This window comes from Mytilus edulis, chromosome 10 (genome assembly GCF_963676685.1).
Source record: "Mytilus edulis chromosome 10, xbMytEdul2.2, whole genome shotgun sequence".
Taxonomy (NCBI): domain Eukaryota; kingdom Metazoa; phylum Mollusca; class Bivalvia; order Mytilida; family Mytilidae; genus Mytilus; species Mytilus edulis.
Genome location: NC_092353.1, coordinates 56,655,572 through 56,674,506, shown reverse-complemented (window position 1 = coordinate 56,674,506; position 18,935 = coordinate 56,655,572). Strand labels below are relative to the sequence as shown.

Sequence of the window (18,935 nt, the reverse complement as noted above, 5' to 3'; positions counted from 1 at the left end):
TAAATTTTTGTAATCTTTTACAAAAATCTTCTCCTCTGAAACTACTGGGCCAAATTTAACCAAACGTGGCCACAATCATTATTGGGGTATCTAGTTTTAAAAATGTGTGGCATGGCCGGGCCAACTAACCAAGATGGCCGCCATGGCTAAAAATAGAACATAGAGGTGTAATGTTGATTTTGGCTTATATCTCTGAAACCAAAGCATTTAGAGCAAATCTGACATGGGGTAAAATTGTTTATCAGGTCAAGATCTATCTGCCCTGAAATTTTCAGACAAATCGGACAACCTGTTGTTTGGTTGCTGCCCCCGAATTAGTAATTTTAAGGAAATTTTGCAGATGTTGGTTATTATCTTGAATATTATTTTAGATTGAGATCAACTGTAAACAGCAATAATGTTCAGCAAAATAAGATCTACAAATAAGTCAACATGACCAAAATTGTCAATTTGACCCCTTAAGGAGTTATTGCCCTTTATAGTCAATTGTTAAAAATTTTCATAAATTTTTAGGAAATATTTTCCACTGTAATTACTTAGCCAAGTTCATTATAGATAGAGATAATTGTAGCAACAAGAATGTTCAGTAAAGAAAGATCTACAAAAACAGCACCATCACCAAAACACCATTTTGTCATGAATTTATCTGTGTCCATTGTTAATATGCACATAGACCAAGGTGAGAGACACAGGCTCTTGAGAGCCTCTAGTTTGAATTTAAAAGTTCTTGCAGGATTCATTTTACTCTTGAAAAAAAAACTATGAAAAGATTATACTCTACTTTTGAGTGCCCTTAGCATTTCATGTATTGATAGTTGTGTAACAGTATTTTTGAATTGTACATATGATTTATGCCAATTTCTCTGTATAATAGAAAAGGCCATAATTTTAAGGATCTGCAAAACATGTTTTTGAGGTCAAAAACCCAGAAACATAGATTTATATATATATGGAAGTGTTTAACGACCTTGACTGGCTTTTCAGCCCTCGCACTGTCAGTATAGATATATAACAAAGGAGACAGGTATAATTGCCAATGAAATAACTATCCATAGCTGAAAGGACAAAGATGCTTACAATCACAGGTCATCGTATGACCCTAAAGTACTTTACAAGTACAAGTGTGTTGTCATTTATTGTTTGAAGAATAAATTTCGGACTCTTGTTTAATCCTAATGAAAATACTGTAAATTCTGAAATATTGTGAAGTTTTATTAATTCTGAAAATGCAATAGTATTTGTTTCTCAATAATGAAAACTCATATTCATAATTTCCTTAGTAATATTCAGCAGCACACAATTTTTATAATTGAATAAATTAGATTTCACAATTCTATCAATAATAAATGCCTGCATCAATTTCTAAATTTACAATTATAGATAATATTTATTTAGATAGCTGTTTAAATGAAAATGGAATACTGTTTCAGCAAATGGATGAAGTAACTAGGTCACTGGTTCTTGCCCTTGGAGTTTGTTACCTTGCCTGTCTCAAGAACAGAGAGGAATACAGGGAAACAGTAGCCAAGTATTTTACTCAGCCTTTACGTTTAGTAGGTTGTGCTGATGACATCCAAAAGGAATTATTCAGGTTTGTTTGTAAGGAAAAGACGTATTTATGCATTTTCTGTGTTTGCATTTATTTAAAGAATTAAATGCCCTAAAGGTGACCTTCTTTATATAGTATTCTCATTAAAATTCATTCACTTCATAATGTTGTACATTTGCAAAAATGATTAAATAAAGATCAATCTATTTCCAGATGCCAGTCAGTGTTTCTGGACAGTGTAGAATTAGCTCCAAACATAGCAAAGAACCAAGCCTTGAAAGAGAATGTGTTCATGATGATAGTTTGTATAGAATTAAGGATTCCTATGTTCTTGGTTGGTAAACCTGGAAGTTCAAAATCACTGGCCAAGACAATAGTAGCAGAAGCCATGCAAGGAAATGCTGCACATGATAAACTTTTCAAGTGTTTTAAACAGGTAAGGCAGCAACCATTTGATTTTCCGGGGGGGAGGGGGCTATGGATTTTTTTGGAAAAAAAAGTTTGTTTCCAGTTTTGGGAGAAAAAAGTAATTTGTTTCTGATCCTGAGAAAAAAAAAAATTGTTTGTTTCACCCTCAGCTGCCACTATATGTAATGCTAAAATTGAAAGAAAAAAATTGTTTTCGACTTCTCGCCAAAAAAATAGATTGTTTTTCGCCAAATATTTTAAGTTATTTTGAATCATCTTTGCAAAGTATGTTTCATATGATGAGTTGGTATACTCTGGATTCATTTATTTTTTGATGGGTACCAGTTTATGTGGATTGACAAAATGTTTTTGTAGATATTTGATTTCATCAATTTTGCTAAAGTCTGCACACATTCCAAAAGAAAATTTGTTATTCGTAACTGAACATTTCAATTTGTGGTTCCTCTGCAACCATGATAATCACCGTTGGTAATCAATGAAGTTGTCAGTTTTTTTTGTTTTTTGACTTTATTTTTATATGGAAAGCAAAATGTAAAAGCACTGAATGTTCAGTATAATGTTTTCCTAAAAAAAAGTGGGGATATACTGTTTTACTACTGTCTGTCAGTCCGTCCGCCAGACGTTAGTTCGTCTGTTTGTCCCAGGGCTTCCAAAAAATATTTGAGCCAGCCGGACATTTCATATCTGATCCCGATTTTAATCCCTTAAGACTTAGTCACAAAAGGCAATTATGGTAATCAGATGGCCATTCCAATGATTGACATTACATTAAAAAAAAAACGATTTTAAACTTTACTTTCATATGATATGAATTTGATGTTCGGATGTACCTGTTAAATTGGCAGTGCATCATTTATAGTGTGCACATCAGTGTGCTCATATCTGCCTTAGACTTTATTTGTGCAAAATGACATTGTCAAAAACTTTACTTTCGTTTTCACATTGTTCTAACCGGATGTTGACTTGACAATGGTAAAACATTGACCATAAACGGATGCATAAAATCCGTGCATGTTTACAAAGCACGACTGAGAGAAGAAGCTCTTTCCACTTTATCACTTCACCAAAATACTTGAAATGAACGTTAGATACAGGTATCAATGATAATTTTAGCATTTTTGAAGAAATGTAGGATGCATTATTAAATTTCCCACCTGTGCACATGCGCACACGTGTTCTAGTTCATACGACGGAGTTCTAACAATTTTTCATTTAAAACCTTTTTAAATTTTTCATCAAATCATGTTAATAAACTAATTTCTAATAATTTTAATCTTTTGGACTAAATCAATTAGATACAAACCGCTGAAATGTAAGAAAATAATTGTGAATAAACCAATCAATTTATACGATGTCCGGTACTGAACATAGTTCACCTGTCACCTGAACAGGTAGATTTCAGCTGTCCAACTACTAATTAGCCTTGATTAAAATTAGAAAGTATTGACGTGGGTGTTGTTTTGATAGTAATTAATCATCATGTCACATTTATGACCAGAAATGTGTTGATGTTAAAGGCAAAAGGTTGGGTCAAAAAGATTGTGAATTATGTAAAAATGACCGAAAAAGCCTTGAAAACTAAAAAGTATATGACCGTTTCATGCTTTGCCCAGCCGGACTTTTACCGGACATTATACAAATGACCGGAATATATGACCGTTTTGGAAGCCCTTTGTCCCATGAATACTTAATTACAAGGATTTCTGAAATTTGGTTTCAGGTTTTATACAAGTCAGCATTATGGTGTGATGTGTTTTCAGATTCATCACTCAACTTCTGTTTACCAAAAACACTTACATCAATTTGCACATGAGTAGCCGAGTTGAAAATTTTCGTCACATTTTTCTCAGGAACAAGCTTGGATGTCTGAAATTTGGTTTTAAGGTTTATATAAGTCAGCTATAACATGTGAAATATTATACTGGATACAGCTTAATGAAATGAAGAATCATAAAAGCTCAGGAAAATGGCTACTTGTAATTATTCTTTCCATTTTAAAACTGAAAATGTCCTTTCCATTTGAAAAGTGTGAAAAATTCTGCAAGTTACATGCAGACATCGTGTATGAATCATGGAGGATATCTAATATTTTTTTTAATGAAATTATGATTATTATTGGAATTAAAAAGTAAAAGCATAATTTGCATAATTTGCATTCATTTATTGAATTTATTAAATTAATAAGAGTATGAGGCTTGACAGTACAACATATGGTTTGAAAAAAATATCTTACGCTTTTTTAGAATCAGATGGTTTCCATCCAGTGTAGTTCTCTAACATCACCAGAAGTTATTAGTGGAATGTTCAGACAGTGTGCAGCCTATCAGAAGGGTAACAATCTGGACAGATTTGTGTCTGTTGTTGTACTGGATAACATTGATCTAGCTGAGGTTTCTCCTAGGATGCCTTTGACGGTAGATATTAATTATGATTATGTTATTTGTAGCGCTTTGAATACCAATAAAAATGTGTTTGGCAACTTTTTGATAATTATTTTGTAAAGTATTTTTATACGACCACAAAAATTGAAAAATTTTCAATTTTTGGTCGTATATTGGTATCACGTTGGCGTCATCGTCGTCCGAAGACATTTGGTTTTCGCACTCTAACTTTAGTAAAAGTAAATAGAAATCTATGAAATTTAAATACAAGGTTTATGACCATAAAAGGAAGGTTGGGATTGATTTTTGGGTGTTTTGGTCCCAACAGTTTAGGAATTAGGGGCCAAAAAGGGCCCAAATAAGCATTTTTCTTGTTTTTCCCACAATAACTTTAGTATAAGTAAACAGAAATCTATGAATTTTTAATATAAGGTCTATGACCACAAAAGGAAGGTTTGGATTGATTTTGGGAGTTTTAGTCCCAACAGTTTAGGAATTAGGGGCCAAAAACAGGTCCTAGATAAGCATTTTTCTTGGTTTTTGCACAATAACTTTAGTATAAGTTAATAGAAATCTATGAAATTTTAATACAAGGTTTATGACCAAAAAAGGGAGGTTTTGATTGATTTTGGAAGTTTTGGTCCCAACCAATTAGGGGCCAAAAGGGTCCAAAATTAAACTTTGTTTGATTTCATCAAAAAATGAATTATTGGGGTTCTTCTTTGATATGCCAAATCTAACCGTGTATTCAGATTCTTAATTTTTTGTCCTGTTTTCAAATTGGTCTACATTAAGATCCAAAGGGTCCAAAATTAAACTTAGCTTGATTTTAACATAAATTGAATTCTTGGGGTTCTTTGATATGCTGAATCTAAACATGTACTTAGATTTTTGATTATGGGCCCAGTTAAAATTATTATATTAAGTATTGTGCAATAGCAAGAAATCTTCAATTGCACAGTTTTGTGCAATAGCAAGAAATGTTCAATTGCCCAGTATTGTACATGTGCAATAGCAAGAAATATCTAATTGCACAATATTGGGCAATAGCAAGAAATTTTCAATTGCACAGTTTTGCGCAATAGCAAGAAATATTCAATTGCGCAGTATTGTCCCGTTTTCAAATTGGTCTACATTAAGGTCCAAAGGGTAAAAAATTAAACTTTGTTTGATTTCAACAAAAATTGAATATATGGGGTTCTTCAATATGCTGAATCTAATCATGTATTTAGATTTTTAATATTTGGGCCCGGTTATCAAATTGGTCCACATTGAGGTCTAAAGGGTCTAAAATTGAACATTATTTGATTTCATCAAAAATTGAATTCTAATGATATGCTAAATCTAACCATGTATTTAGATTTTGGATATTGGACCATAATAGGTAAATGTCCAATTTGAAATTTTAAAGTTTTTAAGTTTAAGTTCTTAGACCACATTCATTCTGTGTCAGAAACCTATGCTGTGTCAACTATTTAATCACAATCCAAATTCAGAGCTGTATCAACCTTAAATGTTGTGTCCATACTTGCCCCAACTGTTCAGGGTTTGACCTCTGTGGTCATATAAAGCTGCACCCTGCGGAGCATCTGGTTTTATTCAGGTTTGAAATACTGATAACTGATTTTTTTTTTTTTTTAATTTCTAGGACCTTTTTTTCTCATTCTGATATTCCTTAAAATCAAATTTTTATGTTTTTTGTCGAGCCTGCAACTTTTGTTGCGGAAAGCTCGACATAGGGATAGTGATCCGGCGGCGGCGGCTACGGCGGCGGTGTTAGCTAACTTCTTAAAAGGTTTATATTTTAGAAGGTGAAAGACCTGGATGCTTCATACTATGTATATAGATGCCTCATGTTACGAAGTTTCCGTCAGTCACATGTCCAATGTCCTTGACCTTATTTTCATGGTTCAGTGACCACTTGAAAAAAAAGTTCAGAATTTTTGTAATGTTGAATTCTCTCTTATTATAAGTAATAGGATAGCTATATTTGGTATGTGCTTACCTTGCAAGGTTCTCATGCCCGTCAGACAGTTTTCACTTGACCTTGACCTCATTTCATGGATCAGTGAACAAGGTTAAGTTTTGGTGGTCAAGTCCATATCTCAGATACTATAAGCAATAGGGCTAGTATATTTGGTGTATGGAAGGACTGGAAGGTGTACATGTCCAACTGGCAGGTGTCATCTGACCTTGACCTCATTTTCATGGTTCAGTGGTTATAGTTAAGTTTTTGTGTTTTGGTCTGTTTTTCTCATACTTTATGCAATAGGTCTACTATATTTGTTGTATGGAATGATTGTAAGGTGTACATGTGTAGCGGGCAGATGTCATCTGACCTTGACCTTATTTTCATGGTTCAGTGGTTAAAGTTAAGTTTTTAAGTTTTGGTCTTTTTATCTAATATTATATGCCAAAGGTGAACTATATTTGGTGTATGGAAATATATTATGATCTATATGTCAGTCCCGCAGGTTTTATTTGACCATGACCTCAATTGCACGGTTCATTGCACAGTGTTAAGTTTTTGTGTTTTGGTCTATTTTTCTTAAACTATAAGTAGTAGGTCAACTATATTTGTTGAATGGAAGCTTTGTTAGCTGTACATATCTGCCTGGCATGGTTAATCTGACCTTGACCTCATTTTTATGGTTCATTGGTCTTTGCTTAGCTATCTTGGTTAATGTTAAGTTTATGTGACAGTTGTAATAAAGCTTTATACTTAGGACTATCAACATAATATCAATGATTAGTGAAGAAGGCGAGACATTTCAGTGTGTGCACTCTTGTTTAATCTTGATAGCAATATTAGTATAAATAAACAACTGGCCAAATTTTTTCTTTACAGTCTCTTATGAATGCTATAACAATGCTTTTCTTGAAGCATCCACTTTTATAACTTGAAGATAGATCCATAGTGCATAATGTTTTATTTGTACTCTTTTACTCACCAGAGCTTATACAGAGGCCCTGTAAGCCATTTTCAACACTTGTCTATCTTTTCCTCTATAACTACTGAACCAATTTCAACAAATTTTAAGGGTTAAAGATCCTTAGGGTTTCATTTGTTTTTTAGTCTTTAAAAAAAATGAAAACCATGGCTTAATATAGGACATCAGGGTAAAATGCATTAATGGTTTTACATCTTGAAAATCAAAGATTTAGGTAAAACATTCATTAATTGCTTTGTATCTATATTTTTGCAAAAATGACAGGTGAGCGATAGAGACCCCTCTGAGGCGCTCCTCAATAATTGTCTTACTTTTTTTTTTTAAATACTGAACAATCTTACTGCATTAAAAATAAGATCCTGCAACACAGTAAAACTCTTCAGAAAAAAATCAACATTTAATTATAAACCATTTGCTTATTTTGCAGATATTGCATCTATTGCTAGAAGATGGTTATCCTGACAATGAAGAACCAGGATATTATAAAAAGGTAGAATTTTTTTCCTTAAAATGCCTAACTATGACTAAAATAATATTTATATATAGAAATTAAATTACTTTAAACATGTTAGATATGGAGGTTAAAAATGTGTTGTTTTGTAAAATGCCACCATAGGGGTCTCATTGGGGGATCTGATCCCGGATCCTGCTTACTGTTTTCTCAAGATTCCCATATCCCGCTTACACTATGTACGTAAGCAATTCTATTTTTTTTTGTAATTTCCCGTGTCCCGCTAGACTTCATTTATGTTTTCACGGCACAAAAATTTGTATTTCACGTGTCACGCATACAAAAAATCGGCAATCCTGCATCACGCTTAGACCCCAATGAGACCCACACCATATTGGTACTGACTTATATATTCAAAGTATTATTACTACCTTTATTACTGTGAATTCATTAGTATGCTTTCGATACCAATTTTCCTGGATTTCATGGGTACAGGGGAGCCAGGAATTGAAATGTTCAACGAAATGCAAATTTTCTAAAGGAATGCATGTAAACTTTGTCAAAACCACAAATATGCAAGTTTTCCTCTATCCTCGAAAATTGGTACCCGAAAAATATTAATTTAAGCAAATAGTGCAGTGAAGTAATCATTATTTAGCTCCTATCTTATCAATGCCCATGCATTTAATTGATCATATGCTATACTTAGATATTTAAGTTACACTATCATGTGTTTTTAAATTACCATACTATTCAAGAAAATATTTTTATTGAAAATTACAGAAGTAATTCATGGTGTATGAATCTTTAATAAAAAAAAAAATAGGTTCAGCTACAAATGTTGCTGAACAGCAGGTGATTACTCCACTTCAAACAAAACAAATGCATAAATATTTTATAGGTAGCTTTTATTGGTACTTCAAACTGGGCTTTGGACCCTACCATAACAAACAGAGGTATTCTAGTACAAACAGAGGTTCCAGATGTCAAAGAACTGACAGAGAGTGCAGAGTGAGAACATTTTTATCATGAAATGAAAGAATATGGGGTATTATTAGGGGGGGGGGGCATGAAATTATTCGGGAGGTCAGGATCTGGTGTTTTTAAGCTCGGGATTTCAGGATTGATCGTTTCGGGATCCGGGTTTTTTTTTTTTGAAGTTTGAGAAGTCGTGATTTAAATTTCTCTAAATTCAGGACTTCTGGATTTCATGTTTTTAAGCCCGGGATTTCGGGATCCGGACTCCTCCCCCTCTATTATTCATGACTTAAAGGTGTAATACCACCATTGATTTTTCCCTATTAGTCTTTGTTAAATTGGCACTTTTAAAAAAATCGTACAGTATTTACCTTTATTTCAACCAAAGAAATACTTTGCATGTGTAAAGTTCAATCCTCTCCAGTGATGCAGTGAAAATTTCACACTACATTTCATTGCATATAAGAAAGTAACCACCGCCGAGGGTAGACAACCCAATTTTTACACTGTTATTTACTGGTTACCTGCTTTGGTAACCATGTAACCTTAACGTTCCAAAATATTTTATAAGACCATCAAATAAAAAAAGAATGATGCTTTCAGACACCCAACATACATATTTACGACTCAGAAAAATTTAAGTGCATTGAAATGCAGGGTTAATTTTCTACAACTGTCAAATTCAAGGGAATATTTTTTTAGGCCTACTTTCGTATGCAACCGGATGTGACGTACCATGATTTGGTGGTATTACACCTAAAATCTTTATATGCAAAATCAAATGAACAGTGCTATATTGCTGTTGTTCATTTATATGCTTTTTCCTAAATTCTTATGTAGGATGGTATGAAATTCTGCTACTTTCTGTCATAAGTGGCATGTAAGAATCAACATTGAAATGACATTAAAGTTCGTCAATCTTTGTTTCGGAGGATATGATACTTTTATTTTATTTTTTGCTCTTTGTCCTTTGGTCCAACCAATTTTGTTCATATGTTCTTAAAATCATTCGTTTTGCACAGTAACCGTTTGACAAAAATGCTCAAAATGATGAGGTCTTCTAGCTCTTCTTGTATATATACATCAAAACTGTCAGATTACTTCTTACAGGACTGTTCACCCTTAAAAAAGGGAGGAGTCTCAAATAACAAATTTTTACATTTTTTTATTTCAGTTTGCCTATTATCTTGAAAAATATCAAAGATAGATAAACAATAATAGCAAAAATGATTAGCAAGACATGATCTTCAAATTATGTGCTAATGTGGCGTAAAGCAACCAACAATCAATCAAATTAGTCAAGTTTTTACAGAAATCACTAGTAAACTTTTCATAGGAGTAATTTATTTCCCTTAAGGAGTATGGGAGTATGAATTAAAACTGAAAAATTTGTTCATACTTGGACAAAATGTGGTATACATGCATATATTGAGATATGTTCAAAAATATAATAAAAATGATAGGACACCAAGCATTTTCTCATGCTACTGTTTGTGACAAAATGACAGCTTTTGTATGGATTATGCAGGAAAAAAATATCATTATGTGATCATTGGAAGCTAAACTAAATGATAGAATTGTAAAATAAAATACAAAAAGATAGCTATTTATTTTCAATAATGTAAGGATATACACTTTAGAGGAATTCAGATAATTGTTAAAGCTTGAATGAATTATCATATATTCTTTAAATCATTTTGTTAAAATTTTCAAAAACAAAACTTTGAACAATACAAGTTGAGTTTGAATGGAAGTTTGGTTTACAAAGACTTTATTAACATAGTTATTTAGAAGGTTTCACTTTAAAAAAAAAACGAAAAAAAACCCAACATAATCCATGATTTTTACTATTTTCAGAGAAATCTGCTCAGCAAATAAGAAGGTCTTGAAATTGTTTAGACCCATGATACCACTAATGGCTGATTCTTATTTAGATCTTTGTAAGCAAGCTTCAACAAAGATGAGGGATTTTTTTGGAATCGAAGATTTTTACTGGTAAATAAATGTATAAAAAATACATCACTCTTTTGAAAATAACTGCTAGTAGAAAAGTTGTGTAGAAGAAGCTGTGGATATCAACATTATCAGATATAATGTGTTTAGATGGTGTTGACTAGCATATGAAGTAAACTGGGGAGGAGGTGTGGCAGAGTGGTCTTTTAAGTAAATCTACTACTGCAACACTATCCGGTCAACACTGAGGTTTTGAGTTTGAGCCCTGCATATAGATATTGGTGGTTTTCTCGGGGCATGCTGGCATCCCAAAAATAAAACTGGTGGTCACAAAATCGCTGTTAGTGCTATGACAATACTTTCATGATTTAATCCTTAGTATGACAAAGGTAAATTAAGTTTTTGTATTGCTTGTGACGAAAGTTGTAGTATGTGAGACATAGATATTAGTGGCTGTGTCAAACTTATTATTTAAAGGTTCATATTTTAGAAGGCAGATGACCTGGATGCTTCATACCTTGTATGCAGATATTTTATGTTACAAAGTCTCTGTCTGACGTATATATCCATTGTCCTTGACCTCATTTTCATAATTCAGCGACTACATGAAAAATAAATTACAGTTTCTTTTGTCATGTGAATTTCTCACTTATTATGAGAAGTAGGATAACTATATTTGGTTCATGAGTTCCTAGCAAGGCTTGCTAGGAACTCATGAACCAAATATATGAAGGGCTACATGGCCATCAGACAGGGTTTCTCATTTCATGGATCAGTGATCATGGTTAAAGTAACATGATTATGTCCTTAGCTCAGCAATAGGTTAACTGTGTATGGTTTCATCTGACCTTGACCTCATTTTCATGGTTCATGGGTCAATGATAAGTTTTTGTAATTTTGTCAATTTAACCTATGCTATAAGCAACTGATCAACTATATTTGGTGAATGGAATGATTTTATGGTGTACATTTGAAATTCTGTCTGGCTATTTTCGTCAAGATCTGACTTCGACCTTATTATCATAGAACATTGATAATGTTAAGTTTGTGGAACTTGTAGTAAAACAGACTTTCAACAAGTAAGACAGGTGAGTATTTCAGCATGTGCAATTATATTTATACAATTGTTTCATACCTTTATTGTAAGGAGTCAAAAAGCGAGACATAGGTATGCTGTTTCCAGCATTGGTGACAACGATGTTAGCGGCGTCAACAATGTATTAGTTAGTGATTAAGTCTAGTTTATAGTGATTCACTAGTTGTAAGTCAATGATATTTGGTATGCAGTTGTATAAGCATTGACACATCTCTGATTACCATGGTGATTATTTGGCCCAGCCCCCTCAGTCATGGTCTATTGACTTTGATTTTTTTCCTTTTTTCATGTATTAGTTTGTGATTAGGTCAGTTTATGGGGAACCACTAGTGGTAAATAAGTTAATGATTATTGGTATGCAGTTGTATAAGCATTGGCATATATCATTTCCATGGTGATTATTTGGCCCCGCCCCCTTAGTCATGATCTATTGACTTTGAAATTTTTGCTTACTTTTCATGTATAAGTTTGTGATTAGGTCAGTTTATGGGGAATTACTAGTGATAATTCATAGATGTGGTATGATTGACAATGAGACAACTCTCCACAAGAGACCAATGATATTTGGTTAAAGTTGTATAAGCATTGACCCATTTCATTACCATGGAGATTATTTGACCCTGCCCCCTAAATTATGGTTTATTAACATTGAAATTTTGCTTAGTTTACAAGTATTAGTTTGAGTTTAGGTTTGTTTAAATGAAACTTCTTATTTGGTTTGCATTGTAACTAAGCATTGGCACATCTCATTTCCAGGGAGATTGTTTAGCCATGTACCTTCAGTCATGGTTCATTGACTTTGAATATTTGCAAATCTTACATGTTAAAGTGTTGCTATTTTAATTTTTTAGTGTCCACTCTTGTTTGTTTTATATGCCAATTGCTTGTCTTTTGACAGATATAAAAAAAACTAATTTATTTGACATCCATAGAAATAAATTATAGATAAAAGATGTGGTATGATTGACAATGAGACAACTCTCCACAAGAGACCAAATGACACAGAATTAACTATACAGCCTTCAACAATGAGTAAAGCTCATACCGCACAGTCAGCTATAAAAGGCTCCAAAAGACAAATGTAAAATAATTGAAACGAGAAAACTTACTGACTAATTTATGTACAAAAAATTTAAAAAAAACAAATATGTAACACATTGACTAACAAAAACCATTGAATTACAGGCTCCTGACTTGGGACAGGCACATACATACAGAATGTGGCAGGGTTAAACATGTTGGCAGGATCTTAATCCTCCCCTAACCTGTGACAGTGGTGTAACAGTGGTGTAACAGTATAACATAAGAACAAACTATAAAAATCAGTTTGAAAAAGGCTTAACTTATCAGATGAATACAAATAGAAATACATCTAACAAAAACACAGAGTGGCTGTGGCCGAGTACTTGTATACCCAAAAAACAAAAAGACAATAAGTACTGGTCTGAGAGTACTCCCAGTTCCTAACAGCAAGTTCAAAGCCACTAACAACTAATAAAAAATCATGCATCTACCACTAAATTATCAATCAGTACACATCCAACATTCAATGGATTTAGTGTAAAGTCGTCATAAACAGTCGGAGAAAAACATGCCTTGTGAAAACCAATTTACCTGCTTTTAAGCTGCTGCAAACAAATGAAAAGATATTGAAAAAGAAAAAGTCCAATTGATTCACAATTAGCGATTTGAAATATGTTTGAAAAAAAGTCTCTTCTTTAAAACAAGTGACATTTTTGTAGTTTCCTAAAGATGCTTTATGCCTTTGTGTCTGCCTCAAGAAAGAAACCAACATGGCCTCAACTTGAACATTGTATTTTGAGGAACTTTGGAGGACTGGAAGATGTGAAACCAGTTGAAATCTTCTATAATAGTCTGTCACATTTAGTGGACAAGACTGAACAGGTAATTAATTGGTTATGAAAAAGTGACCTCCAATTTAATGTCCTGCCCCTTAAGTCAAAAAAGAGAGACTGCTCAGGCATGCTGTTCCCATGATGGTGTCAGCTTTGCAGTATTAGTTTGTGAGTATGCCATTAAAATGAAAACTACTAGTGATAGGTCCACATGGGTAATTCAATGGTATTTGGTATGCAGTTGTTTTAGCATTGGTAGGTAGATTATTTGGTCCCATATCAGGTCTATTGACTTGAAATGTTTTGGATAGTGTACTTGTTTAACAGATTGACATTCAAATTTCATCATGTGCATTGCAAACACTTTCTAAATTACAAAAATGGAGAGATATACCTATATCAACAGATAATCAATACTAGTAATAATTCTGTGTTTCTTTTCACAGAAGAGAGAAGAGGACCCAGATTGTACATCACCAGGAATGATACAGGCCTGTCTAACTGGAGATAAGGGAGATAACAAATCCAATAGGTCAGTACTCACAACTAAGGGAGGTAACAAAAGTTCAAATTAATTAAATCTTTGTTTTACGATGTTCATAACTATTTTTTTTTATATTTATGTACTGTAAATTCAGAAAATATAGCCAATAATAATAATAATATATAATAATTAAAAACCAATTGTTCAGAGAACAATTGAAAGTCTTTCCACACCACAGAAATTTGGATAAGAAGGTAGTTTCTTCATACTGATGCGATAAATAATGGTTTAATTATCTTTTTGAGTGATATAAGGGAGATAATATGCTACTTCCGGTGAAATGAATGTCACATCTGGTCTCATATGATAGGTTCTTTCACACTGATTGCAAAAATATATAGTTTCTATATACTTTTGTATGTAGAATGGGAGATAATTGGCCACTTCCGGTTTGTTGGAAGTCATTTTTAGTCTTCAGTACTTTGTTCATGTATCTATATGAAAAATATATGGATTCTGAGTACTTTTATGTGAAAAAATTGCAAAAAAAGCTACTTCCGGTTTTCTCAAGGTCATTTCCGGTAGCCATTTTTCAAGGTCATTTGTCACTTAACCTTTTGTATCAGGTCAAATGTCTTTATAATGAACTTACTTGAAGTTATAATCAAATAACCTCATATCAAGACATTTCAGGGGCGACAACTCCTATAAGATGCCATCTAATTGTATAAGACTTAATGTAGCATATCTTCATTACAATTAAGCAGACATTTTGCACTTGTTCTTTTATATGAATCTCTCAAAGTGAGTGAGAAAATGCAAAAACAAGCAAAAGTCACAATTGGGAACTTGACCTTGACCTTTGACCTTGACCTCATTTTCTAAGTTAGGACCTAGGGGACTCAAATAAAAACATCCCAGGGTTATACGGTTATCTGTTAATGAGTTAAATAAACATACCGACAAATTCATTTTGTAAAGGTAGATAACTCCTATAAAATTTCATCGAATCGCTTTGATCCAAATACGCCAAAAATTACTGAGGATGTAACGAACAATTTGTAAAAAGAATTTTGTCGCTATCTTTTTTTGTTACGAAGGAGATACGCTTTGATGATAAACAGTGAATAGGGAGATAACTCTTACAAAGAAAATGGTTCGGCTTAGCAGGGTGAAATTTAAAAGCGCATAAACTATACGATACAATATGAGAAATATCTAAGCGACATATTGCGAAACAAACATTTATCGCAAGAACAAAAGTTGGCGGAAAAAAAAAAAAAAATAATAATAATAATAATAATAATCAGAACAAAAACAATAAGTCTTTCCACAGAAAAGTGGAAAGACTTAATAATCAGAACAAAAACAATAAGTCTTTCCACAGAAAAGTGGAAAGACTTAATTAAAAACCAATTGTTCAGAGAACAATTGAAAGTCTTTCCACACCAAAGAAATTTTGATAAGAAGGTAGTTTCTTCATACTGATGCGATAAATAATGGTTTAATTATCTTTTTCAGTGATATAAGGGAGATAATATGCTACTTCCGGTGAAATGAATGTCACATCTGGTCTCATATGATAGCTTCTTTCACACTGATTCCAAAAATATATAGTTTCTATATACTTTTGAATGTAGAATGGGAGATAATTGGCCACTTCCGGTTTGTTGGAAGTCATTTTTAGTCTTCAGTTATCTGTTCATGTATCTTTATGACAAAATATATGGATTCTGAGTACTTTTATGTGAAAAAATTGCAAAAAAAGCTACTTCCGGTTTTCCCAAGGTCACTTCCGGTAGCCATTTTTCAAGGTCATTTGTCACTTAACCTTTTGTATAAGGTCAAATGTCTTTATAATGAACTTAATTGAAGTTATTATTAAATAACCTCATATCAAGACATTTCAGGGGCATCAACTCCTATAAGATGCCATTTGATTGTATAAGACTAAATGTAGCATATCTTCACTACAATAAAGCTGACATTTTGCACTTGTTCTTTTATATGTATCTCTCAAAGTGTCAGAGAAAATGCAAAAACAAGCAAAAGTCACAATTGAGAACTTGACCTTGACCTTTGACCTTGACCTCATTTTCTAAGTAAGGACCTAGGGGACTCAAATAAAAACATTCCAGGGTTATACGGTCAACTGTTTATGAGATAAATAAACATACCGACAAATTTATTTTGTAAAGGTAGATAACTCCTATAAAATTTCATCGAATCGCTTCGATCCAAATACGCCAAAAATTACTGAGGATGTAACGAACAATTTGTAAGAAGAATTTTGTCGCTATCTTGTTTTGTTACAAAGGAGATGCACACAGAGGATAAACAGTGAAAAGGGAGATAACTCTTACATAGAAAATGGTTCGCCTTAGCAGGGTGAAATTTAAAAGCGCATAAACTATACGATACCATATGAGAAATATCTAAGCGACATATTGCGAAACAAACATTTTGCGCAAGAACAAAATTTGGCGGAAGAAAAAAAAAAAAAAAATAATAATCAGAAGAAAAACAATAAGTCTTTCCACAGAAAAGTGGAAAGACTTAATAATAAATTCTTTATTTAAAGAGGGTAAACACAGTTAGTTACAATTACTAATCTTCCCTGAGGCCCTCATATACATGAATACAATACAAGTAAAAAAAAAAATAAAAATAATAATTATAAGAGAAAAAAGCAAACATACAACATATAAACACAATTGTATAGACATAATAGTTCAATGTACATGTACCATGATTAAAAGATATAAAATAATGTTATTGTGTGAGGATTTTTTAAAATCGTCAGAGGTCACATTCTAAAATCTGACATATTTGTATGTAGCTTTTCCTGCAGTCCTAAAAATTATTCTCACATTATGGTCTGTCATCTTAAAATTGCAATAATAAATACACACAATAATTACTGAATTTACAGTACTTGATTGACATGTCAATATCTTTTAGTGAGAGTAGATACCTGTTGCTGCTTACAGAGAATTATGGAGCACTGACTGTTCTACAACAGAAAATCTTCACAATGGACGATGCTTTTGTTATCTTTGGAAGTAGTTTTCCCAGTGATCAGGAATATACACAGGTTAAAAAATTACCCCTTGATTTAGGAAGTCATGAGCTAGTAATTTCATAATTGATTGTGTGGAAATCATTTCTATATCTAACATAGATCTAGTCATACTCTGAAAAATCTTAGAAAATGTTGCTTGAAACAAGCTGTTTCCCATGCCATGAACAGCAATTAAAAACATGTATCTTGGTTTCTATATTTTTCTTTAAAAGAATCCAATTTTTGATCATTAAGGGGGCTCGCGGGTCTAAATCGAAATTTTTATTTAATATAGGACTTCGCTTTATTTTTCTATAAATGAACTTTATCTTATACTTAAAAGAAAAATGAAATAAAAAAATGGGGTCACCGTTCATTTACGGTCACAATCTGCCATCGAAAGAAGCATACATTTTTGTTAATGTCCTTTTTTTCTGTTGAACTAACAGAAGTAATATCGAAATAAAAAAAGAACTAAATTACAGAAATCGCTTAAATTTTACAATTATTTAGTTTATGTACAACTTATTCGAAAACAACAATAAAAAATATAGGTCACCGATGAGTTAAAAAAGATATTTCAATTTTAATGCCAAAAAATGGCATTTTTGCACCAAAGAGAGATAATTTGGAGCTTTTTCAATGATATCTACATTTTAAAAGTCACCTAGGGCCAACACGAATTGGTTTTTTGGAAAGATTTTTGTACCATATGATAAAGTAACAACTACTAAAGGTAATAAATAAAATTTGTAATGAAAAATAAATGTTTAATTTTTTCTGAAAATTTTATACCCGCGAGCCTCCTTAAGTGGGTTTAGGAAAACAAAAAAAAATTAAAAGATCTGTAAATGAAATTCTAATTTTCTTAAGGAGTGTATGCAAACATTGGCAAAACTCAAAATAAAATATCCATTATTTTACTTCAAAACACAACAATTGCTGTGCATGAAAAATAATAAATTCTTTATACATCATGATTTTGATACATATTTTTTCTAAGGTGGTCAGAAACCTAAACAGAATAAAAGTTGGTATGGAAACTGGTTGCACTGTAATTCTGTTGAATCTGGAAAACCTATATGAAAGTCTTTATGATGCTCTCCAGCAGGTATGCCATATTATATATCAACTTTACAAATATATTTGGGAGCCTTTGAAATGGGCATTTATTCAGTAAATTTTGAAACATTATTTTGAAAATTTCGTATTTGTGTGGATTTAGATTTTGAATCAGAAGGCATCCAATGGATAAGGTGTAAAGAAATAATAAGTCGCCTTCGAAAAGCATGGTTCTTGTGCAATGGCAAAATATAAGTAGAGGTATGATTTGACATGACTGGGCATGTAATACGGGCACCGTTAAATGTACTTTGCAAAAACTAGTCTTCAGATTGAACACTAGGTGACTATAAGGATGAATTTGGATTATTTTACAAAGTTAGCATTAACACATAATTATTGTCATATGACAGAATTATATATTACTTATCAATCCATGAATTGTAAATTATCTGAATTTTTGTTACAGAATTATGTTTGGTATGGCAGAGAAAGTTATGTAGATATAGGATTTGGTTCACACAGAGTTAAATGCAGAGTTCATAGAACATTCAGGTAAAAAACCTGAAAAGTAACAATCAACATAGGGGTAAAATGCAGTTTTTGGCATATGTCTCAACAACCAAAGCAGTTAGAGCAAATCTGACACTGGGTTAAAGTGTTCATAAGGTAACGTTCTATCAG

The 18,935-nt window shown here is 32.4% G+C and overlaps 1 protein-coding gene across 1 annotated transcript in view; it reads left to right on the top strand.

The window, feature by feature from the left end:
* LOC139492174 (E3 ubiquitin-protein ligase rnf213-alpha-like) overlaps positions 1–18,935 on the top strand; it is an 87,285-nt gene that overhangs the window by 54,842 nt on the left and 13,508 nt on the right. The window contains exons 28-38 of the mRNA XM_071280338.1: positions 1,431–1,591; positions 1,763–1,985; positions 4,222–4,392; positions 7,738–7,800; positions 8,663–8,772; positions 10,597–10,734; positions 13,531–13,693; positions 14,091–14,176; positions 17,090–17,222; positions 18,193–18,300; positions 18,721–18,806. Of these exons, the coding sequence (XP_071136439.1) occupies positions 1,431–1,591; positions 1,763–1,985; positions 4,222–4,392; positions 7,738–7,800; positions 8,663–8,772; positions 10,597–10,734; positions 13,531–13,693; positions 14,091–14,176; positions 17,090–17,222; positions 18,193–18,300; positions 18,721–18,806 (1,442 nt within the window). The remainder of the gene's footprint in view (positions 1–1,430; positions 1,592–1,762; positions 1,986–4,221; positions 4,393–7,737; positions 7,801–8,662; positions 8,773–10,596; positions 10,735–13,530; positions 13,694–14,090; positions 14,177–17,089; positions 17,223–18,192; positions 18,301–18,720; positions 18,807–18,935) is intronic.